The 19354-nt window shown below is 34.6% G+C and overlaps 1 protein-coding gene across 3 annotated transcripts in view; it reads right to left on the reverse strand.

The window, feature by feature from the left end:
- The window catches only part of CADM2 (cell adhesion molecule 2), a 468972-nt gene that overhangs the window by 221597 nt on the left and 228021 nt on the right, over window positions 1-19354 (reverse strand). For 2 of the 3 annotated variants that reach the window (XM_088144571.1, XM_088144568.1), the window contains exon 2: window positions 4662-4688. The exons of the other annotated variant lie outside the window; for it this stretch is intronic. In XM_088144571.1, the coding sequence (XP_088000697.1) occupies window positions 4662-4688 (27 nt within the window). The remainder of the gene's footprint in view (window positions 1-4661; window positions 4689-19354) is intronic. 3 annotated transcript variants of the gene reach the window in all.

Consider the following 19354-nt stretch of genomic DNA (forward strand, 5'->3'; position numbering starts at 1 on the left):
GGCCACTGTAGAACAGACTGCTGGACTAGATGGGCCCGGTGTTCAATCCAGCAGGACACTGCTTATGTTCTTATTTCAAAAAGACATCTGGAAGGTGCAAAGTTTCTATCATCATCATCATCGGCATAATTGAAGGATAGCATCTAAAGTGAAAATGAGTAAAATGACTCAGTGTACCTTCTCATGTGCAATCTGCAACTGTATATGATGAAAGAATAGAAGTAGAAATAATAATGATTATTAGGGAAATATATGAAGAGAAAGGATATCTGGCAAATATTTTAAGCTTATAATATTCTCAGTGGCAATATTAGAGCTCACATAAACCAATGAAGCAATTTAGCTAAAATATATGGATGTCTACATGAAATTATTACATTGTATTAGAGTTACTGCAAGTAAATGATTCTACACCAGGAAGATTTTCATACATGAATATGGCAAAATAATGACACCAGCCTAAGGACTTTCTAAGAATTACCTTCTTTTTTGAACTACCTTTTCTAATTATAGTCAATGAAACCTTATTATACTGTACTTTACATAAGAGACTGACTTTATTATTTTTTTACCTGCACAATTAGCACTGGAACATCTCTATATCTCTCATGAATTCATCAACCAGGAATTCTTTCTCCAGAAATTTTAGGACTATATTTCCTAGAATTCCCAAACAGCACTCCCAATAGTTGCCCTAGCTTGAAATTCTAGGATTCATAGACCACAAATTTGAACAACTGAAGGAGAGCACTCTGGTCTGGGACAGAATGAATTGAAAATAGTAATCCCAGTTCACCAAAATCTGTGCTGAACTGAACTCTGAACAGAACTCTCCCCAATTCTAATAAAACAACAACAACAACACCCTACTGATTAGTACATCACTGTAGCTTTCTACTGCTACACACTCCATGTGTCCTTGGAAAGTATTCAGGAAAAAAAGTCTGCATTCTTAAATCGTATTGGCCATCTTGAATGGATGTCAGAATAGAAATATTGCTACATATTAAATGAATGTGTGTGTATATGTGTGTGTGTGTATAAATAATTTTATTTAGATTATACTACATATGCCTTGCTGCTATACAAAGACTATTTTGATGCAACTCCTACAGACATTTCTTGAAGTGTGTCCATGTGTAACACTTTCCCTTTCCTGATTACAGCATTTCCACACACCTAAAGACCGTTTAAAAAGTTATTTTTAATATACACAGCATTCCAAGATGATTGTGTGTGAGGTCCAATCTATGCTATGTGTGAATCCTACTTTCACAACATTTAGTGAATCTGTTCTGGGATTCTGGGGGTTACCCAGTACTTCAGAATATTATAGAAGTCATGATAAGTGTGTATTGGGTCCATTTGACACCTTGAAGCACCATCTAAAAATCTTATACAGATGTTCTTAAAGTTCCACCCAACACTTTGAGTTTCTAAGAGTTTAATACAATTCCTTGGAATGCCCTCTTGGTTCCCATATTAGCAGTCTTTGGACATAAGTTGATTACTGCAAGTCAGACCATATAAATCTAACCACACAGATATCTCTACTAGATTAATCCCTAAGGGCTCCTCTGAATTTATTTCTTCTGTTTATCACTCCTCTACTCTCTCATTACTTCCTTTTTGCACCACCATTATTCATACATCCACATTAAATTTTCATTTGTTCTTTTAAGTAGGCTGGGTACAGAAATTAAAGAACCAGAACACAATTTTTTAATTTTGTTTTTAACTAAAATACAAAAAAAGTGCACATAAAGTGATCTGTTACTGTCTCTGCTGGAAGTTCAGCATTTGATTTTAACTTGCCACGTCCTAGTTTATTTAAGAAAGAACAGGGAAGAAAGCACAGTAAAGGAAGAAGAGGAAGGGAAAGGAAGGAAAAGGAAAAGTTTCTTAAAATCTTCATGAATCAGCCAAGCTTGAAATCAATCTCACAGCCCATAGTTGATCTAATCAGAGATGGGGTTACATGAAGCAACATGAATGGGGCAGAGACACCAGAGAGACAAGTTCATACGATGGCTGGCCTTTCTTCTTTTCCCTTACAGCATCTTCTTGCTTTTGTTTAAACCCTTACAATGTGACATTATTTATAATCAATACTTTCTCTTTCTGATTGGTTCTTTTACCCTGGTTCTCTAATATGTGGCTGAGAAACCCTTAATGTCTTGTTGTTGTTTTTTAACTTCCCATCTGTCTGAATGTATTATAAGTGAAGGTTTTCACATCAAGTAACTCTCCCAACAGACTATGTGTCAGCATTCTTCTAAATTCTTTCTGCTTGACTGTTTGTGGTTAGTTAAGAATATCTGGAATCTGAAGCTCAAGTTGCATCAGTCTTATTATCCACAAGATCTGATAAGAATGTAAGCGGGGGGCGGGGGAGGCAAGAGAATTGAAACTATCTAAATCAAAGGGAAAGGGTCTATGCTTTTGAAACACTATACTGAGATGAAACAAAGATTCAAGTTTAGCTTAGCTTCAATGCTTTAATCATGGTGTTTCTGGAAAAAGCAGACTTATTGGCTTATCATGCACATTTACCTTTTAAATAAAAATTGTATGATGATGATCATGATGATGATCATGATGATAATGATGGTTCACAGTGTCACTGTGGAAGAAGGTTTATAAGAAAATAACCATAGCTATTATTACCACACTATTATTGAAGTGCTTTTCCATATTTTACTAAGCAGAATAATTAAGGTTATAAATATTTCTCCCATTTGTGATCAAAGTATGATCAAGGCAAACTGCAACTATCAAATAATAAATGCTACTGTATTATATCAGGTTTGTCAGAAAGTAAAAGGGAACCACTATCAGCTCTACTGGGAAGCCAACTTTATTGCTGTCCTCAGTCCATCAGGGAGAAAGAGAAGCAAGTACCCCATCAACTGTAGTAGAATTTTCTTCCACCAACTGCAGTAGCCATTCCAACAGGCTGTAGGAGAGAGAATTTGGCCAGAGTTTCAGTGAGAAGCCAGTATCTCTAAATGCAACCCAGTGGTTTGCAGAGAGGCTGGAGAAGATTAAAGTTGTAAATTAAGCTAACTAGATGCAGAATGATGGATACAAGATCTTCTATGATGGGTAGGTAGTTAAAGAGAGATACAGATTTTTAGGACATGCAGGCTGAAGATTATAGTTTAATTAGCCCCACCCCAAAAGGTCAGTCAGTGGAAAGTGGGTAAAATAAAAGAATAGAAGGTAATCTGGAAAAGAACAGAGAGACCCAGCTCAGAAACATATAAAAGACCCAAACTTTGGGAGTAGCAAAAAAGAAGGAAGAGGCAAGGAAGAAAAGAAGGAAGGAAGATTCAGGAGACAGGATGAGAGAAAAAGAAAGCATTTGGTACTAACAGAGAATCCACTTCCTCTGTTGGCACACAGAGAAAGAGATGGAGGGCAGGAGGATTTAATGTAATGAGTACCAGAACACTGATTGACAGTTGAATTGATGCATTGTAAAAAGCTGAAAGTTCACTTGGGAGGAGAAGCTGAGAGCAGCTGGTTGATCTACCCCAAGAAGAGAAAGATGTTAGGACCAGAGAGAGAGAGAGAGAGAGAGGAGAAGAGAAAAACAGATTGAAAGCCTGCAGCCAAGAAGCAGCTACAGGAAGCAAAGGTAGAGGTGTAGGAGGAATGTTGTTTGGTTACATGACTGTTCATTTAATAGGTTGGTATACAGCCTATATTTTATTAGTGTGTATGGTGTTCATGTACCTGTATGTTCTTTCCTAATTAACTTAATAAAGTCTGTAAAACATTCACAATTAGAGGTGAGATATTCTTTATCTTATTGGATGACCCATGACAGAGTGAGGTCACCCTTTAGAGTTTCTCCAGTGCAGCAAGCTTAAGAATAAATTCTAGAGGAGATAGAAGAAATTCTGCTTGGCAAATCTCTGAAAGATTCATCCCATGAATTTAGGGCTGGTACCAACATTATAGCTGGGGAATGCAAACCTCTCTGGTCTTTTTCTCATTCTCCCTCATGTAGATCTCATTTTCCTTCTCTCCTGGCCTCCTCCTCTCACTATTAGAAACTTTTATAACTCATCCCAGTTCGATACCTGCAATGGTTTTGTTTTTTTCACCAGCAAAACTGCAGCTCTTTAGAAATTTATTATTTTTTATGAATTACAGAGGTGCCATAGTTTATTTTCATTTTTTCCCATTAGTGTGCACTGTCATTTTTATGTAGATGACAATATTTGTTTATTTAATTAATAATGGCTATTCAACCAACTGAGCAACTGTGTATGACTGGTATAAAAACTTGAACAATTCATAAACTTGAAGGTAATACAAATATAATAGATGCCATGCTCTTCTTGCAATTAATTATTCTAACGAGGTAGCAATTTCTTAGAAATAGAACGAGTTGCATATTTTGAGATGCAGTTATTATTTGGAAATTCAGGAAAACTTAATTATTCTCAGAAGAAAAAAAAATACAGAGCTACAAAATATAGTTCAATCCAAAATGAAGGGGGGATATCCATGCCTTCAAATTTTCAGTGAAAACATGCAAATTCTATCGACATATGCAAATTTAGCAAATCTGCATAATTAATTGTAATCATAACAGAACACATACTGCAAAGCACATGCAGTGCAAATCAGGCATAAAAATTAAAACTCACCTTTAGCTTTGCTTTTTGTAGTAGCCACTGGGAGCAAGGAAAAGATTGCAAGAGGAGAAGAGAACAGATATAAGTTAGTCAGAAGCTCTGATGACTGTATAGAGAAAGTTTCACTAGTGGTGTATGTCTAATAAAACCTAGATTCAAATACAGTATCTGTTTTATGTCATACTGCATATTTTTTCCTAGCCTATAATTTACCAAAATAAATAAATTCTATATTCTGGATTGTACATTGATACCAATGTTGCTTCAAATAGATGACTGGCAACAGTAATTGCAATTAGCTATAAACCAAACTGCCAGTACAACTGATAATTAAAATAATTTACTTTAAAAAAAATCAAAACTTCAATTTATCTGAGCAGAATTAACTGCCTGCCATACAGTAATTCTTAAAAAAAAAATTGTGCCTATACTTGATTTATATTCAAGGTTATATATATGGTAAGGTTTTGATCTTATTTGGCAGAGCATTTGGATATTTATATTATGCCTTCTGAATCTACTCATAACACCTCATAGGTCTTAGGTTTATATGAATATTTTGATTTATAGATAGGTCAAGAAAATAATAATAATGCAGTTGTTTACTACTGCATGTTTAGTTTATGATCAAGAATTGACACCTCCTGATGTCCACACAATACAACATCACTGTATGTCAAACCAACAATATCCTAAAACTTACTTACTACTGAAATTCTTTTGCAGGAAGTTTAGAACAGTGTTTTTAGTTAGCAGCTATTAAATTTGCTTAATAAAAACTCTTTTCCCCTGTAAAGATGAGGTATAGATATAGAGCCCCATCTCTCTCACACACAGAGAAGCACCAATGTCTTTTTGTGCTTGAGATTCAAAACACAGTGCAATCATGGACCTTACTAGGTTGAGAAGGCAGAATAAGGAGGCTCCCATTACATCATTCTGAAAGGACAGGCAAAATATAAATATAATATGAAAATTAAATTAATAAAGGGAAAGAAAACAAAATATTCACTACATCTATTTAATTCACTACATTTTTTTTTTAATTGAAAATGCTGAAAACTGTTTCTATGAACAGTTAAATGTGGAAGAAAAAGGTTTCTGAATGTTAGACCAAAGTAATAATAATACTGAATATATAAGCCCTATTAATCAATATAGTTTTGTCCGAAATCATCATCAGTAATGAATGAAAAAAAAAAGGTGTGATCAGTGTTGTAGTTGAAAAATTGGATTATTCCAATTATTAGTATTAAGATGATTTTGAATAAAAATTCTTGAAAACTATATCATATTGCTCCTCTCTTCCATAACTTCTTACACTTGTGAAGGATGACGAGAAAATAGGAGCCATCTCAATTTTACATCTTAATTATTCATTTGTTTCATATATTTTCTTTTCTGTTTCCCAGTCCTGTTTTGAGAAACTATTTTCTGAAATTCTTACCACATTATAATTGAATGCAACATATCTAGTTTGCAAAGTCTAGTGGAATAATTAATGGTTCCTCAGAAAATTCAGGATTGTATTAGTGAAAACAAAATTAAAAAATTGCAAAAATAACCTTTTACACAAAAAAGAAAAAGAAAAAGTGAAATAGATTATTATACCAGCTGAATTCCTCTTTGATTGATAATTAACACTACTTTTCACACAATCTGCAATCCTTCTTTATTAGCTGTCCACCATTTTTTCAAGATCTTTTCCCAGTCAGTCAATGCCAAGTACCATTTATATGGAGAGATCCTTTTGGAGTCTCTCTCTCTCTCTCTCTCTCTCTTTTATTTTTTTATTTTTAGAGTTTAAACAGTAAACATGATACAGTCATACTTATCATCATTAAACATGGTTACTCCAGGTAATATATTCATTCACAGATACAGTAGTTAGATTTTAAAACACAAGCATTCATTCCAATACCAAACCCAGAAGACCACACTCTGCACATCTCACCAGCATGAACATTACTCATTTATTGCTTTGACTTGTTCTTTCAACCTTATACCATTTCATGACAGCACCATCCTTTTACCCCATGGCAGCTAACTTTGTTTAGGAAGTTTTGGTGAAGAACTCTGTCAAAGGCTCTTGAAAGTCTGAATATGAGGGCAACCTTCTCCATTGTTCTGCCCTATAGTTTATCCTTCTCCTTTTATCTTTATCATCATCATCATCATCATCATCATCATCATCATCATCATCATCATGAGTCTTGTCTTGGGCTTTCTTGCCAAATATTTCGACTTATTACATGGAAGGGTAAAGGATCATTTTAAAATGTGACATTTCTTTATCATTTATCCTGTGGGCTATGCCATTCTGAGGTATACTGCTAAGAGGAGCAAAATGGAATATGTCATTCTGGGTTGAGAGAAAGAGGGGAGAAGGGCTGACAGGGACCAGCCTTCCCTTCTCTATGTCACCTCAGCTTGATTCTCTCCCTTCTCCCTCTGCCCCTTTACTTCTGTGTGGAAGCAGCTTTCTTTTATTTATGCACAGACATCCAAAACTTGCATGTATCTGTTCAGGTATAGACCAGACAGAAAACATCTGACTCTGTGCACAGAACAGTTTGCATGTTCCTAACATCTTGTTTTGTTAAATAGTGTGCCTATTATCAATTTGACAATCACATGCTGTAGGCTGAAACTATGACTCATTATTCTTATAGATATTACAATATATTATTTTGCACAACTTATATTTAGCATACTGTAGATTATTTTATGCTTTTTTTAATACTCTGCATAGTGATTATGTTAATTTTTGGAAACAAATAATATTGCTAAATATATATTTAGTAATATTATTTGTTTCCAAAAATTAACATGAACACTTATGCAGAGTATTAAAAAAACACTTATGTGCTTATGGCTGAGATCAAAGAAAATTCACTGAAAAAAATTAGAAACCTTCATGGGGAATTTTGCTTCCTTATCTTTGCCAACTCACTTTTGAAAGTTCTTTAATTTTCAATGCAATGATAATAGGCATAGAAAATTCCTGTTCAAACAATACAAAGTTAAAATTCAAGTCTATGAAACTCAAGATTTAGTTCTCTGGAGTGAAGCATTTGTAGCCTGAATCTATTTTATATACCATTCAGGAGTAATAATTTGACATCTGCAGACAGTTTTGTAACATCCAAACTGAAAATTAGAAGTGTACACAAAGTAGAAAAACATGAAGGAAAACAATCCTGGAAATTCTGCCAATCTGTTTTGGGTCAACTATGATTCAGCAAAAACAAAACACATAATGATTTGGCAAAACCAGGACTTCTGGGGAAGAATCGTGGACTGAAGAAAGTTCCATGTAAAGCAGAGCCAACAATTGTGGCTAAGAACAGGGAGCCGACAAGTAGATTGGCTCCTTTGACCCTCTCTGGACAAAGAGAGGATACAAGATCACCCAAGCTGTGCTCCATACGGTTGTTTCTCATGGGAAACTGCAAGGCAGCGGTCTCTGCAGAGTGGGAGAACTGGGAGTCAAGGGAATTTGCCATACTTGCTCCAGCTACAATTGGAGCCTTCCAAAGGACACTAAGTCTGCACTTCCTTTGCTAATCACTTTTGGAAATTGCCTATTAATTGCTTTCAAGTTACACACCTTCAAAATGACAAGGCTGGAAACACCAGGTGAGTGCCTTCAATCCTTAGTATAAGAAAATGAAACTGTTTCTTTAAGTCTTAAGAATTCAAAATAAACAGGAAAAAGAAAGACAAGGTTTTGGCTATAGAAAGTTTTAAATAGATTAAGGGCTCAGAAAATGTTGGAATATTTGATTTGAATATTAAGGCTTTGAAATTAATTTTAAAGAATAAATTCATTTTCAGGGAAAGAAAAAATAATATTTTCAATATTGGAAACATGACAATATAAGCAACTTATAATGATGTTTGGAGACATTTTTGAGCAATTGCATCAGGACCTTGAATCAATAATGTCAGTTGTGTTGTGTGTTCTCAGGAACAATCTGTTCCCAGATGAAGTTGTTACAGAAAAAGATTTGCAACAACATTTGTCTGAGAACAACATGAACAAGAATTTGTCATTAGACATACCAAAAAAGATGAGGCTTTAAAAATTAAGAAGGAAATAAAAATGCCAATCCCATAGAGTAATTGGAATAATTTCTTCTTGCTGGACTTACAAAAGAGACTTTTTAAAGTTTTGAAGAAATTTGAAACAACAATCAATAATAATCTGAATGGAATAAAGAACAAAAATGTTTTATGCAAAAGGAAGGAACACAAAGTTGGTTTATTTGATCAGGGTTAAAATAGGATATGTTATTTTGGGTGGTTCTTGATGACAATTGTACTGGAAACACGTTGGTATTGGGTTTGCTTACAGTTAACATGGTGTTTAACCCTTTTTCCCTACAGTCACTTTATGTATCCTAATCTGAAAGCATCTAAATTGGCTTTGAATCTAATTTTCCTTTCACTTAAAGTAAGGGATCTTTGTGAGCTTGTTCTCTTTAAAGAAGAAATTGTCCCTCCTTGGCATGTTAAATTTCAGTCTTCTGTTCATACTAGGATACGGGAACCATTTTATTCCTTTTAAATGTGGATTTGTTTACAGTTACGAGCTCAGATATGGAATGACGAGTTTTACATTTGTTAATTAATGTTATTATTTTAGGGCTCTGTTTGGATTTTTTGCTGACGCCTGGATTGGAGAAGACATTACTTATTAGATTTGTTAAAAGTTGAATTATAGGATGAAGAGTTTTATATCTGCTAATTGACAGGAGGTAAAGAGATAGTGAAATTCCCTTCCTCGATATCCTCATCAGCAGAGGAAAGAACAAGAAATTAGAAACCCAAGTTCATCGGAAGACAACCCACACCAGTCAAGTACTCCATTACCAAAGTAACAACCCAACCTCCCACAAGAGGAGCTGTGTAAGAACATTATTCAAGCAAGCACAAATGCATTGCAGCAACCCAGAACAGCAGAAAAAGAAAAAGACCACCTATACCACCAACAAAATGGATATCCACGTAATTTTATCAAAAAGTGCCTGACCACTCAACCTACTACAACACAACCTACACAAGTTATGAAAAGGATCACACTGCCATACATCAGAAACATCTCAGAAACCACCAACAGACTATTACGACCATGTGGCATTTCTGTAGCACATAAACCAACAACATCAGTCCAAAATACCCTGAGTAAACCAAAAGACCCAGTAGCCCAAGAAGAAAAATCAGGAGTAATCTCCAACATACAGTGTAAGGACTGTAACAAACACTATGTAGGACAGACAGGCAGAAGACTAGCAGAGCACATCCACTAGCAGTCAGAAGACAGGATGAACATTCCTTAATTACACAACACATGGACAGACTCAACCATAGTTTTAACTGGGAAACTGTCAGCATTTTAGACCAAGCTAAATCCAAATATGCAAGAGAATTCTTGGAAGCCTGGTATTCAGACAAGGCAGCAATTAACAGACATATAGAGATAAACAACATCTACACACTATTCAAAAGAGACAAAAGACCAGAAGATCGCCTCGCCAGCAATCAATCACCAGCAATCATCACCCAGATAAGCAAAGGTTACCACCAGGCACAAAATCAAGCAGCAAATATATGCCAATCAAAGAACTACCAGAGGAGCAAAACAAAACCCCCACCCTTACCAGCACTTGCAAGGCAGGCCACAGCACATAAATAGAGAGCAAACCCCATCCCATTTTAGCACTGAAGATGTTACCTAGCCGGGTAATGAAACATTTTCAAGAAAAGAACCAAGCTCAGAGAACCCCAAGGACTCCATAGTGAAATTGTTTATACTTATAATGAGGGTGGGAAGTCATTTCTTAGGTTTTTTTCTTTCTTTCTAATCCTTCCTTCCTTCCTTCCTTCCTTCCTTCCTTCCTTCCTTCCTTCCTTCCTTCCTTCCTTCCTTCCTTCCTTCCTTCCTTTTTTGTTTTCTTGAGGTTTTTATTCTCTCTATATTTCTATATTTCTTTTCTTTTTTAGTTTGTATTATCTTTTACAATTGTAATTAAAACTTTTAATAAAATTGTTAAAAAACATACACATTATGATTCGGGCATTCTATGCTTCATTAGAAACAAAACTGAAAACAATTTTGGGCCTCTTGGGAAATAGTAAGTTTGAAGCCACTTGTGTTACAAAACCTTGAAGACCATAGGAGAAAGTTTTTAAAAAAGATATAGAAAAGTCTAATTCTTTGCTGGATTTCTTCAGCCAAAATCTGGTGGAAAACCTACCTTTCCTTCAAATTAGAGCTGCCTTATGACTTGGGCTATAGGTGTTATAACTGAAAGCTGTGTGAGAAGAGTAAGCTTGGCTCTGTGTTTTTGATCTCTTACACAAGATGCAACCCATTCAGTGAATTACAGGAGGATATCCTTTCTTAGAAAATATTTAACAAATTCCCCGGGAAACACAAAACATCCTTCCTGCCCAGCTATGACTGACTATTTACTTACTTACTTACTTACTCATACATACATACATACATACATGGCTCTGCCAGCTTGTGTGGGGTGACAAGAATCTTACTCAATCATGGGGGTGGCTGGTGCCTTGATGATGCTCCCCGAGCTACTGCCAATTTAACATCTATTCTTGGATTATATTTATTTTCTATTTATTCAAGGATCATTTTACGTTGTATTTTTAATTGATTTTAACTTCTTTGTAAACCACCCAGAGTAATTTTTTAACAAGATGGGCAGTGACAAATTTCATAGATAGATGGATGGATGAATGGATGGATGGAAGCAATTAGCACAGACTTCCGGGGGAAATACGATTATTGTGACACTGATGGCTTGCTGAATTTTGGTGTACATATGCAATCTGTGCATGCTGCACACACATTTAAACATATCAGGGCAACAAGTATATATAGTCTTTTTAGCATTTTTTAAAAAGGAACTTTCAAATCTCTATAGACAAATATCTACATTTTGGAACAACCACATTTTGGCATGTATTTAGAACAAAACACTCCCCTTTCCCTCTGTGGTCCAAGAAAAACATATTTACTTCTGGGTCAGGGACAGACTACTCAAAACCTGCTGTTCCCTGAACAGAATGGTTTGTGCATAGAAATTTTACTGATCTGCACTGATACCATGAGGATCAGTAAAATTTCTGTCAAATGCTAGAGTGGTATTTTTCAGAAATCAATCTGTGTAGTAATGATTTAACCTGTTTTTCTATTTATCAAAAAACATAGAAGAACCAAATGTGATTGAATTACTAAAAGCAAATTGACAAATTAACAAATTATAATGAGCAGATAAATTTATCTGCATTATGTTACATCACTAGAATAGCATCCATGCAATTACAAGGTGTCAAACATCCTTTGCAATGGGCCCAAGCCTTCCTTCAGCCACACACCACAGTGATATCAAAACTAAATTCATTATTGTGTAGCTTTTAATTGATCATAAAATGTTTGGCATTGTCTCACATTTCCATCTTTTCACAGCTACCAGTTATGTCCCTAATAGGTACCTATTAAATTACCCACTTCAGGGTAATTACCCAAGCTGTTTTTATACTGTTTTTAAGTGTGGCTCATTTCTGTTGAGAGAATGTTTTCCAGTTATTCTTTATTCCATTTGCCAGTTTATCTCCACCTAACTAATTAACATTGGATTCTATTTTTTTTTTTCCATTATCCATTTACTTTACCTTGGTAGCATTGCCAAATATGCTAATTCCCCTATTTTAAAATTCATATTCAAAAAGCAAAAACATGTTTCCATTTGTTTTCTAAATAATTATACTTTTTTTGTTGTTGAAGAAGTTGTACATTTTTTGAAAGAATGGAGGTATAATGCACTAACTGTGCAGTAAATGCTGAAGGCCTTCAGTTTGTATGATCTCGATGTAAACACAGAGTTCAAAAACTGAAATATTTCATGTATGAGAAGTATTTAAGAAACATATTTAAATGTAACTTACAAGCTATAGTACAATTAAAAAAAAAACTAAGTCATTTATATTCCTAAACACAATAGAAGTAGTCACTATGTAATTAAACTCTCTACAATGTCTGAAACTTGCTGTATAAATTTTATTTTTCTACTTTTGTATAACATTCACAATAGAGAACTGAATCAACTCTCAGCACAGCACAACAGCAGCTATTCATTCATTTAAGGGTAGAGGGAAACTCTGAAGACTTGCTTAAAATGCAGATGAATGAATTAGTGTTGACAGCTCTAACTTGTTTCTTGGCAACTCTGACAGGATGTGGCATTTCCCCATTCTTCTAATCATGAAAACTACTTGAAGGAAACTAAACCACACCAAAACAACAAAACCATTACAAAAGAATATACAATGAAAATATTAATAGGTATTATTTAACTTAGTTCAGTTTTATTTCAGACAGACCATTCTAAAATACTATTGAAACAAATCCATCATGTCAATGTATGTCTGTGTCTGTGTGTGTATCTGTGTCTGTGTATATCTGTGTGTAACTGAGGACAAATGACACCTGCTTGTAGCCATCTGCAGCTGTGAACATATGCTCAGTGGTATTTAACCAGCTGCATATTTATTATCTTGGGGTAGGACTTAAATTATACTAATATACTCATAGAATATATTTCACATTGAGAGTATACATAAATATAGCACAAAATTCTTTATGCAGGGAACATAAGCTAAATGAAAGGAGAACAATGAATGGGTAAGGCTTTCCTTATAAAAAGTATATGTGTAATCTGACTTCTGTCTAACAAAACCCTTACTATCTGGGACAAGTTTCATAAGCAGGTACAGATTAAATAGCATGGTGGATTACAAACATGCAAGTATCACAATCAATATTTTATTATGGTCGCAGACCAGAATTACAAATAAAATACATTAAAAATGAAATAAACCAAAACATGATAATATATTACACTTAATGGTGGGATCGTCAGTGGGCAATCAAAGTCTTCCTAATTTTACAGACAGTGTAACAAAAGCAAGTATCACACTTTCCTTCTTAAAATCTCATTAGCTATCTTTTCAAGTAGATTTCTATATAATACTAACTAAATAATTCAATAAATTTCATATATATATATATATATATATATATATATATATATATAAATAAATAAATAAAATCCTAAACATCCATTTTTGAAAAGGTATTAGTGAGTAGATATATGATCAAAGTTGCTATGTGTGGTATTTGCACTTTTGTCACGCCACTATATTTGCATTTAAACTTATTCAGAAAATGTAATGTAGTTTATTCCAAGCAAGATTAAACTAAAAAGAATTATTTTTAATTAATCAAATTAAAAACTCAATGAAAGCAAAAATACCAGTGCTCACTACAGAATTTCGATATAAATAACAAACTATATGACAATGGACTCAGTACCTGTATTAAAATTTTATATGGCTATGTACAAAGCTACTTGAAAGAAATAACCCTATATACAATTTAATTAACAAGTCCAGGCATTTAATTTAATGTATGACTCCATATTATTAATTTTCATTGTATAACATATACTTTATACTATACTAAGTATTTTCTAACCTGGTGTCAAACACATGTATTTGAGTTACAATCATTCATTTATTTGTTTTATTTACTTTGCTTTATGCTGCCCATTCCTGAAGCCTCTAGGTGGCTAACAGTGTCAGCATATGAAAGGTCCCAGAAAACCCCAAATTTGATCTGTTTGAATGGACAGATGAATATAGCAAAAGCTATATTCAGATAATGATGTCTGGAGCCATACAGGTGAGAACCAACAACTTAACTTACACTCAGAATCCAGCTGGTATTCAATGCAGCTCCTGAAGCAGTGGGATCACCTGAACAAATCAGGACACCCCCATCACTGCCTCGGCTACTGCATTCTACGCTAGTTGTAGCCTCCAAATGTTTTTCAAGGGCAACACTATATAGAACATGTTACAGTAGTTCAAATGGGAGGTGACTAGGGTATGAGTGACTGTGAGTAGGGCTTCCCAGTCCAGGAAAGGTTGCATTTGGTGAACAATATGTAACTGTACAAAAACTCTCCTAGTCAAAGTTGTTACCTGTTCTTCAAGCAGGAGCTGTGAGTCTAGGAAAACTCTGAAGTTGTGAACCACCTTTGAATGGGAGAGTACAAACCCATACAAAATCAGATGTGGAATGTCCTGGGATCATTGTGACCCCTAACCCAAAGTCACTCTGTCTTGGAGGAATTCAGTTGGAGCCTATAGGTCAAAAATATTGTAGAGGTGGAAATAATAATTGATTTAATTAGACAAAGTACTTTTAGGGAAAAAATGATATGGTTTTGGAATTGGATTTGAACATTATTGCATATCTGTGGGGACATCTCAAAGATGCAGTGCATGCAAGGAGGCCTAAGAATATTTCTGAGCTAGAAGACTTTTGCAAGAAAGAGTGGAAAAAAATTCTAAAAACAAAAATAGAAAGGCTCTTAGTTGGCTACATTTGGAAGCTGCTATTTCTGCCAAATGAGTTTCTGTGAAGTACTAGCTGAAAGGGTGTCCAAACTTTTGCACCTGCAATATTCACTGTTTTCTTCTTTTGAATCTGTAAAAACTGGCACCTAAATAGTAAATATGCATGAAATATGAAGAAACCCATTGTGTTTAAGTTTGAACTGTGTAGAACCTGTGTCAGCTTTTGTTCACTTAGAGATCCATTAAAACATACAATTTGACCAGGAGTGCCTACACTTGCATATGACTATACAGTATGCGACTACTCTATCTCAACCCACAATACTTCAGAATAAAAGTGGTTCTTCTGTGGATAAAAGTGGAACAATAGCAAAATAAATGTAGAAATAATAATGTTAATTGCCAAGGCATGCATCAAATATTAAGTCTTACATAATCCCAATTAATATTTATAAAAATGGATTTTAATAGTCTAAAAACCTTGTCTCACATGTTATATAATTTCTTACTGTCACTTTGATACACTTGTTTCTATTATAAAATGGTTGCTATGAAACAGTGTTTCTATTACCATCTTAATTGTTAGCACAGTAAAAAATGCCAAAGTATAGATTAAAGCAGTAGTAGTATATAGTCAATGACAGCATTGCAAATCAAATACATGCAAATCACATTTTAAAAACAACGGAGTCTCAGAGTAGCAAAATAAATCAATAATGTAATCTCTTAACACAGTGTAGGAATATGTGGTTCTCCAGAAGGTGCTCAACTAAACTTTCTAGAAACTTAATCAGCATGGCTAAATGCAGTAGTTCAAAAACTTCTAGAGACCACAGGTACTGAATCTCTACTTTCTGCTTAACAATAGCTTACAAATAAATGTCAAGTAGTTTGACAAAGTTAGACAGCTTGGGGAGATGCAAAGAAAAAAGATATATCATCAAAATGAAACCTGCATTGTTCTACATTAATTAATTTGTGACCTTTTGTACCTGATGTTAAACTAAAAAGGATAATTTATTATTACAGGATACCTTTAATTATGTTACAATACACTGTTATGCAAATACTAAATGTAAACAAATTATGAAAGTGAAATTTGTTTTCTGTGCCAGAGAAATTAAGACAAATTGAAAGCAAATATGCATACTGTATAAGAATACAGTGGGGGATAAACCATGGAATAGGAATATTACACATGGCTGAGAATGTGAATATTAATGAAATAAATCAAGGGATAAGGGATGTGTAACATATATAGCAGGAGACACTGATTAAGGCAGATGTAGAAAAGTGATTATCAACTTTAGACCCCTGGAGCAACATAAATGAAATCACATCCTTGTGTTCTGGGATATAAAAGACACAATTTGGATATAGATAAAGAGAGATTTTAATTATCTGAAAGTACACTGGGACCTACCTATGATAATTCAGATGTGGAAATATTAAAGAACACAATGTAAAAGTAATTCAGAAACATTTCTTCGAAAACATCAACAGATGGGTTTAATATAGTCACAATGAATCAGAAATGAATGAAGCCCTGAGACAGATCATTGAACAAATCTAAACATATTTTTAGATTGAAAATAGCAAATAACATATAATTAGAAAATTGATTGCACTTTAAAGGAAACAAATTTTCAACTGTTGCAAAGATGCCGTTACAGAGTATCAGTTGGCCATCACAAGCTTTTTTTAAAAATAAATCATGGATTTCTGCTGGAGATGGACTTGGTACAAAACAAAAACAAAAAGAAAAGAAAAGAATATAGTTGAAACAAACATTTTAAGATGTTTATGATATTTTTCAGTAAATGCGCAATATTCCAAACCTTATACATAAATACTCAAGTCTCTTTAGAGAGATTTCAGATGACCAAACTCATACATCTGTGAAGTTGAAGTTCACTTGGTTCATACTTTCACATAGTTATTTGTGGGGAAAACCTTTTCATCAGCCAACAATAGACACATAGAGATAAACCACATTTACACACCGTTCGAAAGAGACAATAAAAAACTTAAGAAGGAAACAAAAAGACTTGAACACATTCCCCCCCGCACCCAACATTCAGATAAGCAAGGAAAAGCACCAGACAATCAGGCAAAAAACAATATTCTAATCAAGGAACCACTAAGGAGGAAACCACACCCCCATCAAAACTGGCAGGACAAGCTACTATATATAAAAAAGTGGCAAACCCCACACTCACTTACACTGATGATATTACTTAGTTGGCTAATGAAATGTCTGCAAGCAAACAACCAAGCTCAGAGAGCCCCAAGAACTCCACAGTTCAGCCCTGAGCTACAGATGTTCTCTTCTATTGGAACCTTGGAAGAGTCTGAAAGGACCCTTCTGAGAACTATTGGCCCCCAAAGCAGCTGCCCCGAATGCTGTTGTATACATAAAAAAAAAAAAAAGTACAAGTAAAAACAACCTAAAACATAACATGCTTTAAAATGTTAATTATGTGTATAAAAAGGAGTATGACTGAGAGCCTGGACAAATCATTTACATAAACTGGAAAATCAGAATGTTAGGCTCAATGCAGATATAGTAAGTGGACATAAATTAGAATAGTAATTCTCATCATCATCATCATCATCACCACCACCACCATCACCACCATCATAATTACAGTTAATCATCAAATGGCAAGGGAACATTTTATACATTCATCTAAATTGTTGCTCAGTTGACATGTTTGATTTCTGAGGAAGAAATATAATGGGGAATTATAACAAAAGGGGGAATTAAACAAATAACAAAAAGTTATTCCCACTCATCAACCCTAGTAAGTGCCAATAGGATATGGCATAAGCAAGATGCTTCTGATTATGATAGCTAGGCTGTGTAAAGCTTTGAAGGTCGCTTCAATTCAATTAAAAAAGACCTTAAAGCAAAGCACACTGAATCTCAGTATGGTGAAGTGATTGTTGGATTAGCACGGGGGAGACACAGATTCTAATCTACCCTCAGCCTCAGAAGCTTACTCCAGGCCAATGTTGTGTGGTGATGAAGAACAGGAGGGAGTGGTATGCATACTGCCTTGAGCTCATGAATGAAAGGCACAATATAAATCTAATAAATAAATGTATGAATTGACACTAGTTCTGTAACTCTGACTCAGTTGGATCTGGAGCTACTAAAGAGGGCTGCTGCACAAGTAGAAAATATTCTTCCCAAAGGAGAACTGATTCAAGGCAATGAGACATAGTGGCTTGCTCTTCTGAGACAACACACTGTCTTGAATTGAAATCCTGCAATGATCTGGACTGAAGCAGTGCTACTTGGCACAAGCCTAATAACGGTTGCAGTTGTCTGGCATGGATAATGAAAATTTGAATCTCAGTTTCAAGGCTGTAATTGGGCATGGCTCTTCATCTAGACACTGGCCTAGGATCAGCACTACTCAGATGTAATAAAGAAACATTTCTAATAATCAACATACTGCGTCACAAACAGAGCCAATTCACAAGGGATATATTTTTAGAAATTTCTGACAAAAACTATCATTCAATAAAATGTTAATGCCGTAACAGGAATTTTCCTTTCCTTTCCTTTCCTTTCCTTTCCTTTCCTTTCCTTTCCTTTCCTTTCCTTTCCTTTCCTTTCCTTTCCTTTCCTTTCCTTTCCTTTCCTTTCCTTTCCTTTCCTTAGGGCTTCCAGATCTAGGTTGCCAAAATCTCAATGACCACTAGCTTGTCAGCAGAGTGTGAGAATTTTTTTTGTAGTTTTGCAGCTAGCCCTGGTAGGTCTACTTCAATGAAACAAATATTATGAACTGCCTAGGTTCAGGGATAATTTCATACAATAATTCCTCAGGAATAAAGTACTTTTAGGTCATATTCCCCTCTTGTCTAATTTCACAGCTGAGCCTGAAAAACTCCATCATAATTCTCATCTCACTGAATACCTAATCATTTGACTCTGATTCTTTGGGGAAAAAAAAAAATCTTATAGATCTTGATACCCAGTTCAATTCAGTTAACTCCTAAAACTGATCTCTAACACCTCTTGACACAGGTCACCAAAACAGTTTTAGACCTAAACTAAGATCAGAATTTAAAGATAAATGATAAGATAACATGTATCATGAAATACCACCTAGAGTCAAGTTACTACCACAAATTATAATACTTGCACCCAAAAAAAAAAAAAAGTTAAAAGTTAGATGTTAATTATCCATGCAAGAAGACTCCAAAGGGCGTTTTGCAATAGTTGTTTTTTAGAAATAAGGGAAACT

This window comes from Python bivittatus, unplaced genomic scaffold (assembly GCF_059951505.1).
Source record: "Python bivittatus isolate LINGU-HERP-01145 unplaced genomic scaffold, Pbiv_v1 ctg000350_np1212, whole genome shotgun sequence".
NCBI lineage: Eukaryota > Metazoa > Chordata > Lepidosauria > Squamata > Pythonidae > Python > Python bivittatus.